The sequence below is a fragment of the Thunnus albacares genome, chromosome 2 (assembly GCF_914725855.1).
Source record: "Thunnus albacares chromosome 2, fThuAlb1.1, whole genome shotgun sequence".
NCBI classification, from domain to species: domain Eukaryota; kingdom Metazoa; phylum Chordata; class Actinopteri; order Scombriformes; family Scombridae; genus Thunnus; species Thunnus albacares.
The window spans coordinates 26,757,497-26,772,139 of NC_058107.1; the positions used below are offsets into that span (position 1 = coordinate 26,757,497).

At 37.3% G+C, this 14,643-nt stretch overlaps 2 protein-coding genes across 3 annotated transcripts in view; one reads left to right on the forward strand and one right to left on the reverse strand.

Moving 5' to 3' along the window:
• The window catches only part of msh3 (mutS homolog 3 (E. coli)), a 44,502-nt gene extending 44,043 nt beyond the window's left edge, over positions 1–459 (reverse strand). For both annotated transcript variants that reach the window (XM_044375597.1, XM_044375605.1), the window contains exons 1-2: positions 242–459; positions 23–140 (exon numbers count right to left, since the gene is read on the reverse strand). In XM_044375597.1, coding sequence (XP_044231532.1) covers positions 23–140; positions 242–337 — 214 coding nt within the window. In that variant the 5' untranslated portion in view covers positions 338–459. The remainder of the gene's footprint in view (positions 1–22; positions 141–241) is intronic.
• A 5,092-nt stretch (positions 460–5,551) lies between these two features.
• On the forward strand, positions 5,552–6,796 carry LOC122998684 (lymphocyte antigen 6G-like). The gene is made up of 3 exons (XM_044375650.1): positions 5,552–5,640; positions 6,220–6,327; positions 6,470–6,796. Exons 1-3 carry the CDS (start codon positions 5,595–5,597, stop codon positions 6,616–6,618), a joined length of 303 nt encoding a protein of 100 aa, XP_044231585.1. The 5' UTR covers positions 5,552–5,594; the 3' UTR covers positions 6,619–6,796.
• The last annotated feature ends 7,847 nt before the right edge of the window (positions 6,797–14,643 follow it).

A 14,643-nucleotide genomic window follows, 5' to 3' on the forward strand; every position in this document is an offset into this window, starting at 1 on the left:
TTCAAGGGTTTACTGCACTCACCTTTAGTGCTCTGACAGGGTCCAGTGTCACAGTCTATATCCTCCACCTGCTGGTCTTGGTGGGAAAGCTTGGCTCGTTTTGTTGGCAATCCACAATCATCATGAGAGGAGAGCTTTTGCTGCAGAAAACAAGAAAAAAAGCAGAAAAACAGTCTGATTGAGTAATTAGGAAACTCAGAGTTAACTTAATCTGGTCTGATCTGGCCAAAGCACACCTCACCTTGCCTCTGGAAAGCTGCTCAGCAGGATTTGGAGTGTTGAAGTACCTGCTAATGGAGGTCTGAGCGGTGCATGACTTCTTCAAAGACTTTGGCATGTTTACATTTGGCCTCTTATTGGATTCATTATAAATAAATGTGTGCACGCGCAGAACTGCACAGTGACCTGACAAGCTTTAGCTGTCCCGGCTTTTCAAAACAGAGCGGCGCATGTGCTGAGATCACGCAGGCGCGTAAATGACGCAGCCAGCGTCAAGCAACCACAATATATGGAGCTTCCGGTTATATTTTTCAAAATAAAGTAATTAATCTCGCCCATGTCGCAACATTTTGCATGTTTTTTTAATCTTTTTTACAGACTGTTTTTTTATACCTTTCGGACTGGAGGTACTTGAAGTAGAAATATTTTTATTTTGCGATACTGCAGATTAAATTGTGCCTCCAAAACACACATGAGCTCATGAAATGGACGCACATTCATAGTTTAAATACCCAGTGTTATGTGAACAAGTTAGATCTGGACTATCTAAGTCATGATAAAGTGCAATTTGAACACTTTTTCTTCCACTTGTGGCATGTAATCTTATCTGGATAATTATTACGCTTTTATTTTTGAATCAATTGAAATTACTTCCTGTCTTGTGACCACTGGTTTCAGATCTGCACTTTTAGACACAACAATGTACACCATGTATAGGCAAGAAAACTGGTGTAACACTGTGTGTCATCTTAAGAATGAATAGCTGCTAGATAAAAGTCATTGTTGATATATATTTTTATAATATTGCGCCTGAGATAATTATGATATATCAAATTATTTCAAAACATGATTGGTTGAGACCAGGTGGATCCATACAGTCATCATGCTGGACTCAAAGCTCCTAATTAGGGAATAGAAACCAGTGGATAGTCGCAGCCTGACTTACTGGATGGTAAACCGGATAGACATGTACCTCATTAAATGGGGAAAATATGTCAATCTTATTACTTATTGAGCTTATTGTGATACACAATTAGGCACAACCCATATGAGGTTAAGGCGGATTTCTTCTGCTAAACAATCAACGCTGGACTGTCATGGGTGAAAAGTTGTAAACACTATGCGAGTATTTGAACCTACCAGGCTTGACTCATCTTGGTGTGGTGTAAACAGTAGACTTTTAATGCACCTTATTTATATGAATATATATTTATTTTTACCTTTTTTGTTCATGTTGAACCTTTCACTGTTGGGGAATATCTTGTTCTGGGTTTATGTACTGTTTCCTGTCATTTATTGTGTTGTGAGGTTATGGAAACAAATAATAATTTTAAAAAAAAACGTTGGTCATAAAAAAAAAAAACATGATTGTTTGAGACAATACATGCCATCTTCCCATAAGACAGATAAGGTTTATTCTCACAACAACATGTATCTAATTAGATCTTTAGCAATTTAATAGTTTTCGTTGCATTCGGATTTAGATAGTTATAATATCTGGGGAAAATTCTTAAGTTTTTGTTATTTGGACAAACTGCATGCTGACGACACTCCTGCTGGCAAGCCAGACTGTATGTTTAGGGCAACATTAAGGAAGCGAGAGTGCTTTTTCAGTATCTGTAGACACAACAAAATAAGGCAAGAGTTGACAAATAAAAGCTGGTACCTTTTGGTAAAAAAAAAAAAAAAAAAAAAAAAGAAAGAAAAAGGTTGGTACTGCATCCAAATATTATTATTTGGTAGGCTATCTTGCAGTATTAAGTTCTTGTCTTTTTTCTTTTTTTTTTGTAAGTGTTAATCTACATGGTTGTCTGAGGGATAATGAGGTCACTCTAGGGCCGACGTTATTCAGGTCATTTGGGGGATGGGGGAAGTGGGGGGATGGCTTTGTGAGGAAATGCAAATGCAAAAGTTCTAAAAGAAGTGGACTTGGAAAGAAAGACTAGAAAGAGGAAGGCTTCCATCCAGTTCTCCTCCCGGGCTAATTAACTGTTTTTCTCTGCGTCCATGATGCAGCTTTTTGGGGCTCTGATCCTGTTTGCGACTCTGTCTACAGGTGAGAACTGAGTTATATCTATATGTGCTCTGAGTGAACATCTTAACTTGATGAATATGATCAAGTGTGCTTGTTAAATATGAAGCTACGCAGTGGCGTCGTTAGGGCTGATCAATAAGTGCTTCTCCAAATTGGGAGAGTGCGCTTTTACGCATGTGGCACAGCAGCTGTAACATCATTAATTATTTAAATATCCCGTCAGCATCTCGCGGTAATTAATGTTCTGTGTCCGACAGGTCAGCTGTTACACAGATTATAACTCATGCAGTGAAATAGTTTGGAATAAACACAGTCTTTCTAATCATAAAGCAAACCTTTTAAGAAATAACATTTATAAATTATCATAAGTCGTTGCCAGATTGGACAGATAGGCCTATCATTACGCACAGACAGGACTTTCACTGTTACTGTGTTTTTGGACTCTGTGGTCGGTTTCTGACGGAGGTGAGCTGTTTAGTTCTTCAGATACACCTGGACCTCTTTCCTACCATTTTAAAATTCCCTCCATACATATATTAAGACATACAAAAATGCTCTGCTTGGAATAATATTGTATGTCGGGTGTGTTTTCACCGAAAAAGAAGTATAATTACTACATTAAAATCCTTAAAAAGGCATCTCCTCTTTCTCCCTCATTAAAACTGCCAGAATCTATGAATAAGTAAGTATTGTTCATTTCAAAAGCTTAACTGCTGGACACAAGATGTCTCCTACTTCACTGTTAAGTCCATTCTCAGTGTTTGTGCACTGTGATGTCACAAATCGTGCAGGTAGGCCCACACCTTAAAATCAGATTTTTAATGAGCACAGAGAAACTTTCCACAACACAGCCTTCGAGTGTTAAACTTTGTACATACATCATTCTGCACAGTGAAGTTTAAACATCCAACTGTAGGAACAAAAAAAAAACATTTTTGAGTGGAGAGGGACTTTAAAGGGTCAGAATATTAAAGTGTAAAGATGTAAATATAATGTTTTACAGGTTATCGTTATTGTTAGGAAGCTTGCATTAGCCAGAGTGTCAAGAAAGGTGATAGGAGGCAGACTCCTAACGAGTTAATCCGACCAGTAAAACAAAAAAACAAGTGTCTCAAAAAATGAAATTTTTCTGGTTTAACTCATGATAACTCAAACATTAGGCATGGTCACATGCACAGCTACACGGACATCCTCTTTCATCTCTGTTCTCTCTTAAATCAACATTTATCCCCAAACACTGACCCTTCAAATCTATCTAAGCTGAACCATATTTCTTGCAGGCGTGTCATTTCCTTTTACCAACTAGCATATGACAATGTTACTTGTATCAGTTAACACTGTATACGTAAACACATCATCCATGACATAATTCTCATTACAAGCCAAAATAAGTAAGAATTACATAAATACTAAACCAAATATTTAACTCAGTACAATATATCGCCCATTGTTGGTCAAACCCATGACTTCACTGGTTATGTGAGCAAGAACTTAAAAGCAGGAAGTCATTGGGAGAGTCCCCCTTCAACTCCTGGAAAGCATGGTAGGTATGGTAAGAAATACTCATGTATAACTCAAGAAACTCAGGACTTAAATCAATAAACAATAAGTGAACTTAAATACTTGTCAGTCTTGATTAAACCATAAATGCAGATGTAAATGCAACAGAAGAATGCTAAACACAAACAAAACCCAAGATAGTATGTGAAAGCAATGCTACATATACTGGCTAAACAAATTATATGTATGGAAAGAAATAGGCCTACAAAGTGCAATGGGGACAAATGTGGTCTCACCCACTTTGTCACAGTCATGTGATTTCCTGGAGTCTGGTTGATCTTAGGGTGACGAAAAAGAACTACTGCAGTGTGCCATGATCAGTGGCGTGAAATAAGTTAAAATTGATGGTATTGTCTGTGAGTCTTAGATGTGTCATGTCTTGAATTAATATGTGTGATTATAATGTTATATGTCTCTGTACAGCATGTGGATTAAGATGCTACACATGTACTGCCACTGACCCTAAATCCTGCATAGACACCAAATCTTGTGCTGTCATCTTCAACCGTTGTTTCTCTCTCAAAGTAGAGGGTAAGTTCCTCTTCCACACCAGACAATTTTATAATTAGCAGCTGATGCAGCTGATACAATACAGTATTTTGTAATACTGAATGAATGGTGGCTAATTACATCATAACATGTTTCAGTAGCTGGTTTCTGAAAGTTTTCCATCATGTGTTGCAGGTTATAACGTGGTTACCAAGGGCTGCCAAAGCAGCGTGGCATGTGGAGGTGCCATGGCTTGCTGTGAAGGGAACTTGTGTAACAGCGCTACACCCAGTGTCCCCAGTGTGATCCTCTTGCTGGTATCCTCAGCCATCATCATACACTTTCTCTGAGGCTCTGAAAGAGCATCCAGCTTAGAACACTTTGTTATTTCTATGCTGCACTTTTTGTCTGATCCAATTTGTACAACTGCAGAAAAATAAACAACTTTTCAATACAAAGCTATGAATTAATAGAGTCTAATGCACCTGCTATGTGCACTTGCAATATGTCTGGCCATTAAATGTTTATTCCTTGTGCTACTTACTGCAAACATAAGCTTTGTTATGAAGCTTTAGATGACAGATGAGTGACAAAATGTGAAAATATGAATATTGACCAGCAAATTGATGAATTATATGTTTTTTGTTGAACCTAAGGATTTAAAAAAGCAGAACTGCAGACATGATTGGGCTTCTTCTTGCAACAGGAAACACCTTCAACTCTTGGGTGCATATGATCACAAAATCCCTGTGGGGATCGGTTGAATCAATAGTATTAATGGGTGAATGAGTAAAAAAACAGCTGTGATCTAGCATGTGGATGACAATGCTATTCATGCACAATGGCTGAGTCTAAATCCTGCACAGGTACCACAGCTTGTAATATTGCTGAAAATTGCTGTTACTCTGCCAATTTACATGGTAAGTTTGTCCTCCACATGAGAAGTTTTACAGCTAAAACAGCATTTTAAACACACCCAAAATTTTCACAATATTTGGTTTATAATTTGTACATAGAAATGGCAAATTGGATTCATATCACACAAAAGAGATTTTATCTGCTACTAACGATGACTCTATCACTTTCAGTTCTTGTCTTTATTTACACAAGAGCACATGTAAGATGGCTGTATCAGATAAGATGACGTCACTTTTACAACTGGCATTCACTTGGGGAGGAGACTGTGAGGAAATTAAAGAGTTCAAGTTCTGAAACATATAAAGGAAGACTTTAGAAGAGTTCACATCCTCTCTCTCAGTTCTCCTCTCATACGTTTGACAATCTGTTCACGATGCAGCTTTATGGAGCTCTGATCCTGTTTCTGACTCTGTCTACAGGTAAGAAAAGCTCATGATTCACATGCTTTGGTTGGATGTTGTTACACAAAGAAATGAAATGTGTTAATGTTTGAAGGTTATTGTAGAATCTGAAAAAGGCAGTGGTGTGCATAACTTAGAGAAGTGTGACAGGGATTATTATTTTTGTTTTTTATTATATAAATGAATGAGTTTGAAGATGTTCATTATTAACTCAAAAGGATGGAAATATTTTTAACAGTGATGGGATTTTAAAATATAGCAACACAAATTTCTTTTTCTCTTTTTTAAAAGGAACTGTAGTTTTGGAACGTTATAAGGATTCATAATAAGCAAGTTCCTTTGTGTTGTGTTTTCTCTCTCTTTCTCCTCTTCGTATTCTCTTACTGGAAACATTTCTGAACCATGGTGCAATCTGGTGATGAGTGTCTGCTTGAGGGAGAAAACACCTGTTTTTGACTGGTGGGAACTTAATATGTATAAAACAAAAAGATGTTTAAATTAATGATTTTCCTCTTTTTTGTGGAAATCAGTATCATGATTATCCTTAGATCCTAAGTATATGAAACTGTGTGTGACAGTATTTGTATTTCTGCACAGCACGTGGATTGAAATGCTACACATGTGCAAACACTGAACCTGAATCCTGCACACTCATTGAAACTTGCACTGGCACCTCAAACCGTTGTTTCTCTGTGGAAAAGAACTGTAAGTTGTTTTTACACACTGTAAGTATTTATAGCTAACACTGAGCATTTCAAAGAGATGATCACTTCTGACAAGATATATTTCTGTACTAGATGTCCGGGGGCTGTTGTTGAAATTTAGGTTTTTCCATCATGTCTTGCAGATTTAGTCGCCAAGGGCTGCCTTACAAGTGACATATGTGAAAAACCTGCAGCTTGCTGTGAAGGGGACTTGTGTAACAATGCCATACCTACTGGTCCCAGTTTCATCCTCCTGCTGGTATCCTCAGCCATCATCACTCTCTTTCTTTGAGGCTCTTCAGCAGCTACAGCTTAAAATATGTTGTTATTTCTATCCTGCACTTTTTTTCTCACCCAACTTGTACAACTCAGGAAGAATAAACAATTTTTAATGTAAAAGCTGTAAATGACATTGAAATGACAAAAAATGTATATCTTTTCAATAAAACCACAATATGATTGACCATTAAGTTGTTTTATTCCTTACGAGCTGCATTTCACATCACTATTTACAGACAATAGTAGTGTGCATGATAAAACAGGACATGAAGTATGAACAATCTTGACAAAATTGATAAATTATGTGGTTAGTTGTTGATCTTGATGATTAACAAAGAACACCAGTAGACATAAATATATGCATAATGCATCACCACCTTGTTTCTTGTTGTAAGGATTAGACAGTTCACATCATTATTTACAGAAAATATTAGCATGCATAACCTTCTAATTCCCCTTCTAGTTCATATTTTCAACTATTCTTAAGTATTAGGCAGATCACATCATTATTTACAGAAAAAGAATGAACAGTCACAAGAAAATTAATAAATTATATGTTTAGTTGTTGATCCAGAGGGTTAACAAAGCACACCAGTAGACATAAAAGATTTCAGGCTTCCTGTAAAGCACACATGGTTTCTTGTCACACAAAGTACTTCTGCACAATGCATCACCACTTCCAAACCACCCCTATTTCTTTACACTTGCTGCAGTGGTCTTGAAAGAAAAACAGGAAATATGGCATATATATGATGGTTTTTATAGGTAAATCAACTGAAAATGATAATAGCAGAAAATGTCCAGCAGTTAGTCTACTTAGTTTGTGGGGCTGAAAGTTTGAATCATCCATATCAAATGCAGCATATCACTGCTGTCATGTTTGGTTGTTGATCCAGAGGGTTAACAAAGCACAGTAGTAGACATAAAAGATTTCAGGCTTCCTGTAAAGCACACGTGGTTTCTTGTCACACAAAGTACTGCAGCACAATGCATCACCACTTCTACTATACCACCCCTTACACTTCAAACTTTTGCTGCAGTGCTATTGAGAACATACTGACATACCGCATGACAGTGTGGTTTAGCATCAGGCTGACAGAAAACCTCTCCAGCGGATAGTGAACACAGCACATGATAATCATCGGGATCCATCTACTGAACTTGGACTCAATCTACACCTTATAATGCCTGCAGCGGGCTCACAATATCATTAAAAATCCATCCCACCTGAACCACCACCTGTTCAACCTCTTGCTGTCTGGAAGGAGAAACATTGCAGCTTGGACTTCCAGGAAGAAAAATGGTTTCTTTCCCAGGGCTGTGGTTCTACTAAACAATGCTGCTTCTACCGCTATCCCCTCACCTCCCAGTGTGCAATAACTGGAGCACAAGCCCAGTACTTTAATATACAGTCTAATGTTTTTAATCAATGTTTAGGTGGAGGTGGGAAAAAAAGGAAAAATACCTATGATTGACCATCATATCGTGATATTTCTTATACACTCTGCATTAAATCAAATAACAGCGTTGTTATGAGACCCTAACTAGAAAGAATAGTGATAAAACAAGATGTAAAACATGAACAATCATGAGCAAATTGATAAATTATACAGTTAATTGTTGATCCTGAGGATTAACAATGCAGACTGAGTGCCGATCGGATTTTAAAATTACCATTTGGCAACGCAAATTTCTTTTTCTGTTTTTTAAGAGGAGCTACAATGTAGGAAATTACAGGACACAGAAATATCTTTTTGGGGTCTTGGCAAAATTTGGTGTTCAGTTGGGATAAAATAATAATAAAAGCTTTAAAACAAAACATGCAAAAGGTTCTCTTCTATATATGCAGTTTTTGTAGATGAATTACATCAGTACTAGCTGAGGACTCTCCTCTATACATTGTAACACTTCTGCTTAAGGTGTAACACCAAGGTTCTGTATAGTAGTAGTATTGATAACCATGAACTACTGATGCTAAAACACCCACTACAAAAGACTGCAGAAATAAGTAGGCTAGTACAAAGGTGCAAAATAACTATAATGGCTTATTCCTATAAAAGAAAGAGCCTACAAATTCACAATTGACAATCTTCACAGGTCTTGTAATGTTACAACGAATGTGTAGAATTTGAATACATACTAACTAGTGCATCTGTCCCGGAGCACAAACAGAGTGGTGGTGGACGTTGAAGAAAATCATTCAAGTCCAGTTCAGCAGGATGTGGTCTGTAGAGTTTGAGTTTCATGAAGCGTGCCGACAGACACAGAGCTGATCTGAGCCGGTGAGCTGGGCCAGAGCAATGACAGGGAGGCACTTTTATACAGTAAAACAAAAGTAGTGATCAGACAGGATGTAAATAGTGGGTATTGTGAGGCAGTGATCAGATGGGATGCAAATAGAGCTGGGAACAAAAGGCAAGGAAGTGGGGGCATTTGCATTTAGACCCTATGGTGTGACTTCATATTAGCTGCAGATAAACCTTTAAATACAATTTTACACAGGAGGACTGTGGATTTTGTGACCCCTCACTTACATTGTAAGTGCATTATGAAGGGATCTTCTAGTGACCAGTATGAACAGGAGGGATGATCATGGCAAGAAAAACCTATTTCAATGTTCATTTGGGAACCTGAATATTTATTTTAACACAGACTTGAAATTTTGTAAACCCATCCTTGAAGGGGCTCTGTAATAAACACTTCCACTTCAAACTCACTACCACCAGAAGGTCACAAGATGGTGCCAAAGTAATGATTTTCAAAACCTACACATCATGGCATTGACATTTCTAAACCAAAAAAATGTTTTAAAGGTCTAAGCCTTCAAGTTTTTAAGCCTCTTTTTACACAAAATACTGCAGTATGATGCATCCCCTCTTCTGACACTATAAGACCTCTTTGTCTTTATACACCTCAACCTACAAATATCATTCTTTGATCTTCTGTATAACACAGTATTAAGCTACATTTCTTTTTTAGAAGTGGGAAAAACAGGAAGAAATTAAGAAATACTGCACTAAGACATCCATGTTTGTTCAATAGAAATACTTATGATTGACCATTAAATTGTTTTATTTCTTTTATAATCTGCATTACATCAAATAACAGTCTTGTTATGAGACCCTAACTAGAAAGAAAAGTGACATAACAGGACATAAAATATGAACAATCATGTGCAAATTAATAAATTATTTGGTTAGTTGTTGATCCTGAGGATTAACAAAGCAGATTAGAAGACAGATTGCAGTGCAAATCATTGAAAGCTCAACTGTCTCTCTTCACTTTAGACTTAAATAAAATAAAATATTTGGTGTGCCCTACATTCAAACAAAAAATATTCATTTTTCTTCTGTAAAACAGAAGGTAGGCCTATATGACAGTCTTTATAGGTAAATGAACTGAAAATGGTAATAGCGGAAATTTTCCAGCAACTGATACAATACATGAATACATACTAACTAGTGCATCTCTCCCAGAGCACAAACAGAGTGGTGGTGGATGTTGAAGAAAATCATTCAAGTCCAGTTCAGTGGGATGTGGTCAGTGTGAGTTTCATGAAGCGTGCCCACACACTGGTGAACTTACAGACACAGAGCTGATCTGAGCCAGTGGGCTGGGCCAGAGCTGGGCCAGAGCATTTTTATACAGTAAAACAAAAGTAGTGATCAGACAGGATGGAAATAGTGGGTATTGTGAGGCAGTGATCAGATGGGATGCAAATACAGCTTGGAACACAGGGAAATGAAGTGGGGGTATTTGCATTTAGACTCCATGGTGTGACACACGGTTGGCATAAGATAGGATCAAGGGGGCAAACCAGCAGAGGGCAAGGAGCTGCTCCCACAGATGTCACTCGATTAGCACTGGCCAAATGTGTTTTTTCTTTATCACAGGACACTACAGCAATTAGATCAGGTTCCTCACAAGACTATGCTCTAGACACTGTCTGCATATCTGTCAACATTCAACAAATACAGACACATTAATGTACAGCATTTCACAATCTGCAGGTATCCATTACTTTTTAATGTCTGTCACTTGATATTTCGTGCCAACAGTCACATTTTACATGATATTTACCTTCAAAAACAGCCCATAATAGGGAATAGGAAAACTTCTCCTTATTCTTCTTCTTCTGCTTCTTCTAATGAATTTCCAGCAGGATGTACACTGAAAAACAAATGCTGCCCTCCACAGACAAGGGTTTGCTGTTTCTCCTATATTTTTGAATACAGGCCAGTTGCGTGGAGAAATCTTACGATTGCTCTACCGATAGGTTGAAAATTCATTTCAGATGCAAAAATACACTTGAAAGGGAAAGCTGAAAGGCCCAGATCTGACAACTCACTGAATATCTGTTGCCTTTCACCTCTGTATTTGTTGAGAAAATAACATGCTGGACTGTTTCCAAATTTTCACTCTGACACAGACCGTCTGAATGTTTGCCTATGACTTTCAAATAACTGGTTAGACCAGTTAGACTGAATGTTTGCCTATGACTTTCAAATAACTGGTTAGACCAGACCAAAATTGCCAGAAGAGAAAACAGACATATTATCAGATATGCAGATGCTCTGCTGGATCTGAAGATTAGCCACATAAATCCTTTCTTAAATTCATTTAAATACTTGTAAACAAAACTACATGGAAAATTTCTAGTTTGATCAAGCAAAGATAGATGTACCTCAGGTTCAGGCGCAAAAACATTTCATGTCCACGTCACAGTAAAACAAGATGGCTTCCCCCTTCGCTCTCTGACATGGGTCTATCGGCAGTTTTGCAGACCTACACATCAAACCCACTTTACTACATGACACACCCCCTGAGCCCTAACCCTAACTCTAACCACCTCACTGCTCATGCCTAAATAACCAAGTGGGTGTGTCATGTAGTCAGGTATGACTATCTGCAGACTCACACTATCTACACAACACACCCACTTGGTTAGGTTTAGGCATGAGCAGTGAGATGGTTAGAGTTTGGGGTCAGGAAATGTGTCATGTAGGTCTGCAAGACTGCAGATATCCTTTGCACTCACAGGGGGTACCCAAATTACCATCTGGTGGCTTTAATAATTACAGTCACTTTTTCCCACCCAGCTACATTAATAAGGATTCATAATTAGCAGTTCCTTTGCATTTTCTCTCTCTTTCTTCTCTTCACATTCTCTTACTGGAAACATTTCTGTGATTGAGGACACAATGGACTAAACTGTGGTGATCAGTGTCTGCTTGCAATATTAAACACCACTTTTTGGGCAGTTGGAACATAAAATTTTTAAAACAGAAAGATGTTTAAAGTGATGATTTTTTTCTTCTTTTTGTGAAAATCAGTATCATCATGATCCTCAGATCTGAAGTATATGAAATTATGTGTGACAGTATTTGTATTTCTGTACAGCATCTGGATTAATTTGCTACCAATGTCTAACCACCGACCCTAAATCCTGCACAAAGATCGCAACTCGTCCTGACATCTTAAACCGTTGTTCCTCTGTGGATTTGAATTGTAAGTTGTTCTTATTATTCCTAAATATAGCTAATACTGAGCATTTCAAAGAGATGATCAAGTCTGAGCTGATATATTTCTGTACTAAAAGCCCGGAGGCTCTTGTTGAAATTGAGGTTTTTCCATCATGTCTTGCAGGTTTAATCACCAAGAACTGCCATAACACTGACGGATGTGGAAACCCCATAACTTGCTGTGAGAAGAACTTGTGTAACAATGCCATAACTACTGGTCCCAGTATCATCCTCCTACTGGTATCCTCAGTCATTATCACTCTCTTTCTTTGAGGCTCCATAGCAGCTACAGCTTAAAATATGTTGTTATTTCTATCCTGCACTCCCTTTTTCACCCAACTTGTGCAACTCAGGAAGAATAAACAATAAAAGCTGTAAATGACATTGAATTAACAAAAAATGAATAAATTGTTTTATTTATTATGAAATGCATTTCACATCACTATTTATAAAAAAAATAATAATAACATGAATGATAAAACTGGACATAAAGTATGAACAATCATGAGATCATTAATAAATCATGTGGTTAGTTGTTGATCCTGGTGATTAACAAAGAACACCAGTAGATAGATAAATAGTGCAGTACAATGCATCACTACTTCTAACATAACACCCCAATTTCTTCATGCACATCAACCTTCAAATATCATTCTTTGATGTTCAGTAGAACACAGTATTAAGCTACACTTCATTTTTTAGAGGAAAAAACTAGGAGAAATCAAGAAATACTGCACTAGCACATCTATGTTTGTTCAATTAAAATACCAATTATTGACCATTAAATTGTTTATTTCTTATATGCTCTGTGTTACATCAAATAACAACCTTGTTATGAGACCCTAACTAATGACCCTGATGAAGGCAACAAGACGAAACACATTGGTATGATAATAAAGTTGTTCTACATACTACAAGTGCTGTCGGAGTTTTGACCTCCATGACATCTTAAATAGAAAGAAAAGTGATAAAACACAATATAAAATATGAACAATCATGTGCAAATTAATAAATTATTTGGTTAGTTTTTGATCCTGAGGATTAACAAAGCAGATTAGAAGACAGATTTCTGACTTCCTGGTTTGATGCCTTTGATTACTTTTCACACTACAACTGCAGTGCAAATCATTGAACTGTCAACTGTCTCTCTCCACTATAGACTTAAATAAAATAAAATATTTGGTGTGCCCTACATCCAAACAAAAAATATTCATTTTTCTTCTGTAAAACAGAAGGTAGGCCTATATGACAGTCTTTATAGGTAAATCAACTGAAAATAGTAATAGCGGAAATTTTCCAGCAACTGATACAATACATGAATACATACTAACTAGTGCATCTCTCCCAGAGCACAGAGTGGTGGTGGATGTTGAAGAAAATCATTCAAGTCCAGTTCAGTGGGATGTGGTCAGTGTGAGTTTCATGAAGCGTGCCCACACACTGGTGAACTTACAGACACAGAGCTGATCTGAGCCAGTGGGCTGGGCCAGAGCTGGGCCAGAGCATTTTTATACAGTACAGACCCTAACTAACGACCCTGATGAAGGCAACAAGCTGAAACTCATTGGTCTAACAATAAAGTTGTTCTACATACTACAAGTGCTGTCGGAGTTTTGACACTGCTGTAAGACTGACGGATGTGGAAACCCCATAACTTGCTGTGAGAAGAACTTGTGTAACAATGCCATAACTACTGGTCCCAGTATCATCCTCCTACTGGTATCCTCAGTCATCATCACTCTCTTTCTTTGAGGCTCTTCAGCAGCTACAGCTTAAAATATGTTGTTATTTCTATCCTGCACTTTTTTCTCACCCAACTTGTACAACTCAGGAAGAATAAACAATTTTTAATGTAAAAGCTGTAAATGACATTGAAATGACAACAGATTGATATTCCTTCAATAAAACCATAATTTCTGTGTAAGCCCCATGAGTTGCTGTGAAGGGGACTTGTGTAACAATGCCATACCTACTGGTCCCAGTGTCATCCTCCTGCTGGTATCCTCAGCCATCATCACTCTCTTTCTTTGAGGCTCTTTTTACACAAAGTACTGCAGTACAACGCAACACCACTTCTAACATATGACCCCAATTTCTTCATGCACCTCAACCTTCAAATATCATTCTTTGATGTTCAGTAGAACACAGTATTAAGCTACACTTTGTTTTTTAGAGGAAAAAACAAGGAGAAATCAAGAAATACTGCACTAACACATCCATGTTTGTTCAATTAAAATACCTATGATTGACTATTAAATTGTTTATTTTTATATGCTCTGTGTAACATCAAAGAACAACCTTGTTATGAGACCCTAACTAACGACCCTGATGAAGGCAACAAGCTGAAACTCATTGGTCTAACAATAAAGTTGTTCTACATACTACAAGTGCTGTCAGAGTTTTGACCTCCATGAGATCCTAACTAGAAAGAAAAGTGATAGAACACGGCATAAAATATGAACAATCATGTGCAAATTAATACATTATACAGTTAGTTTTTGATCCTGAGGTTTAAC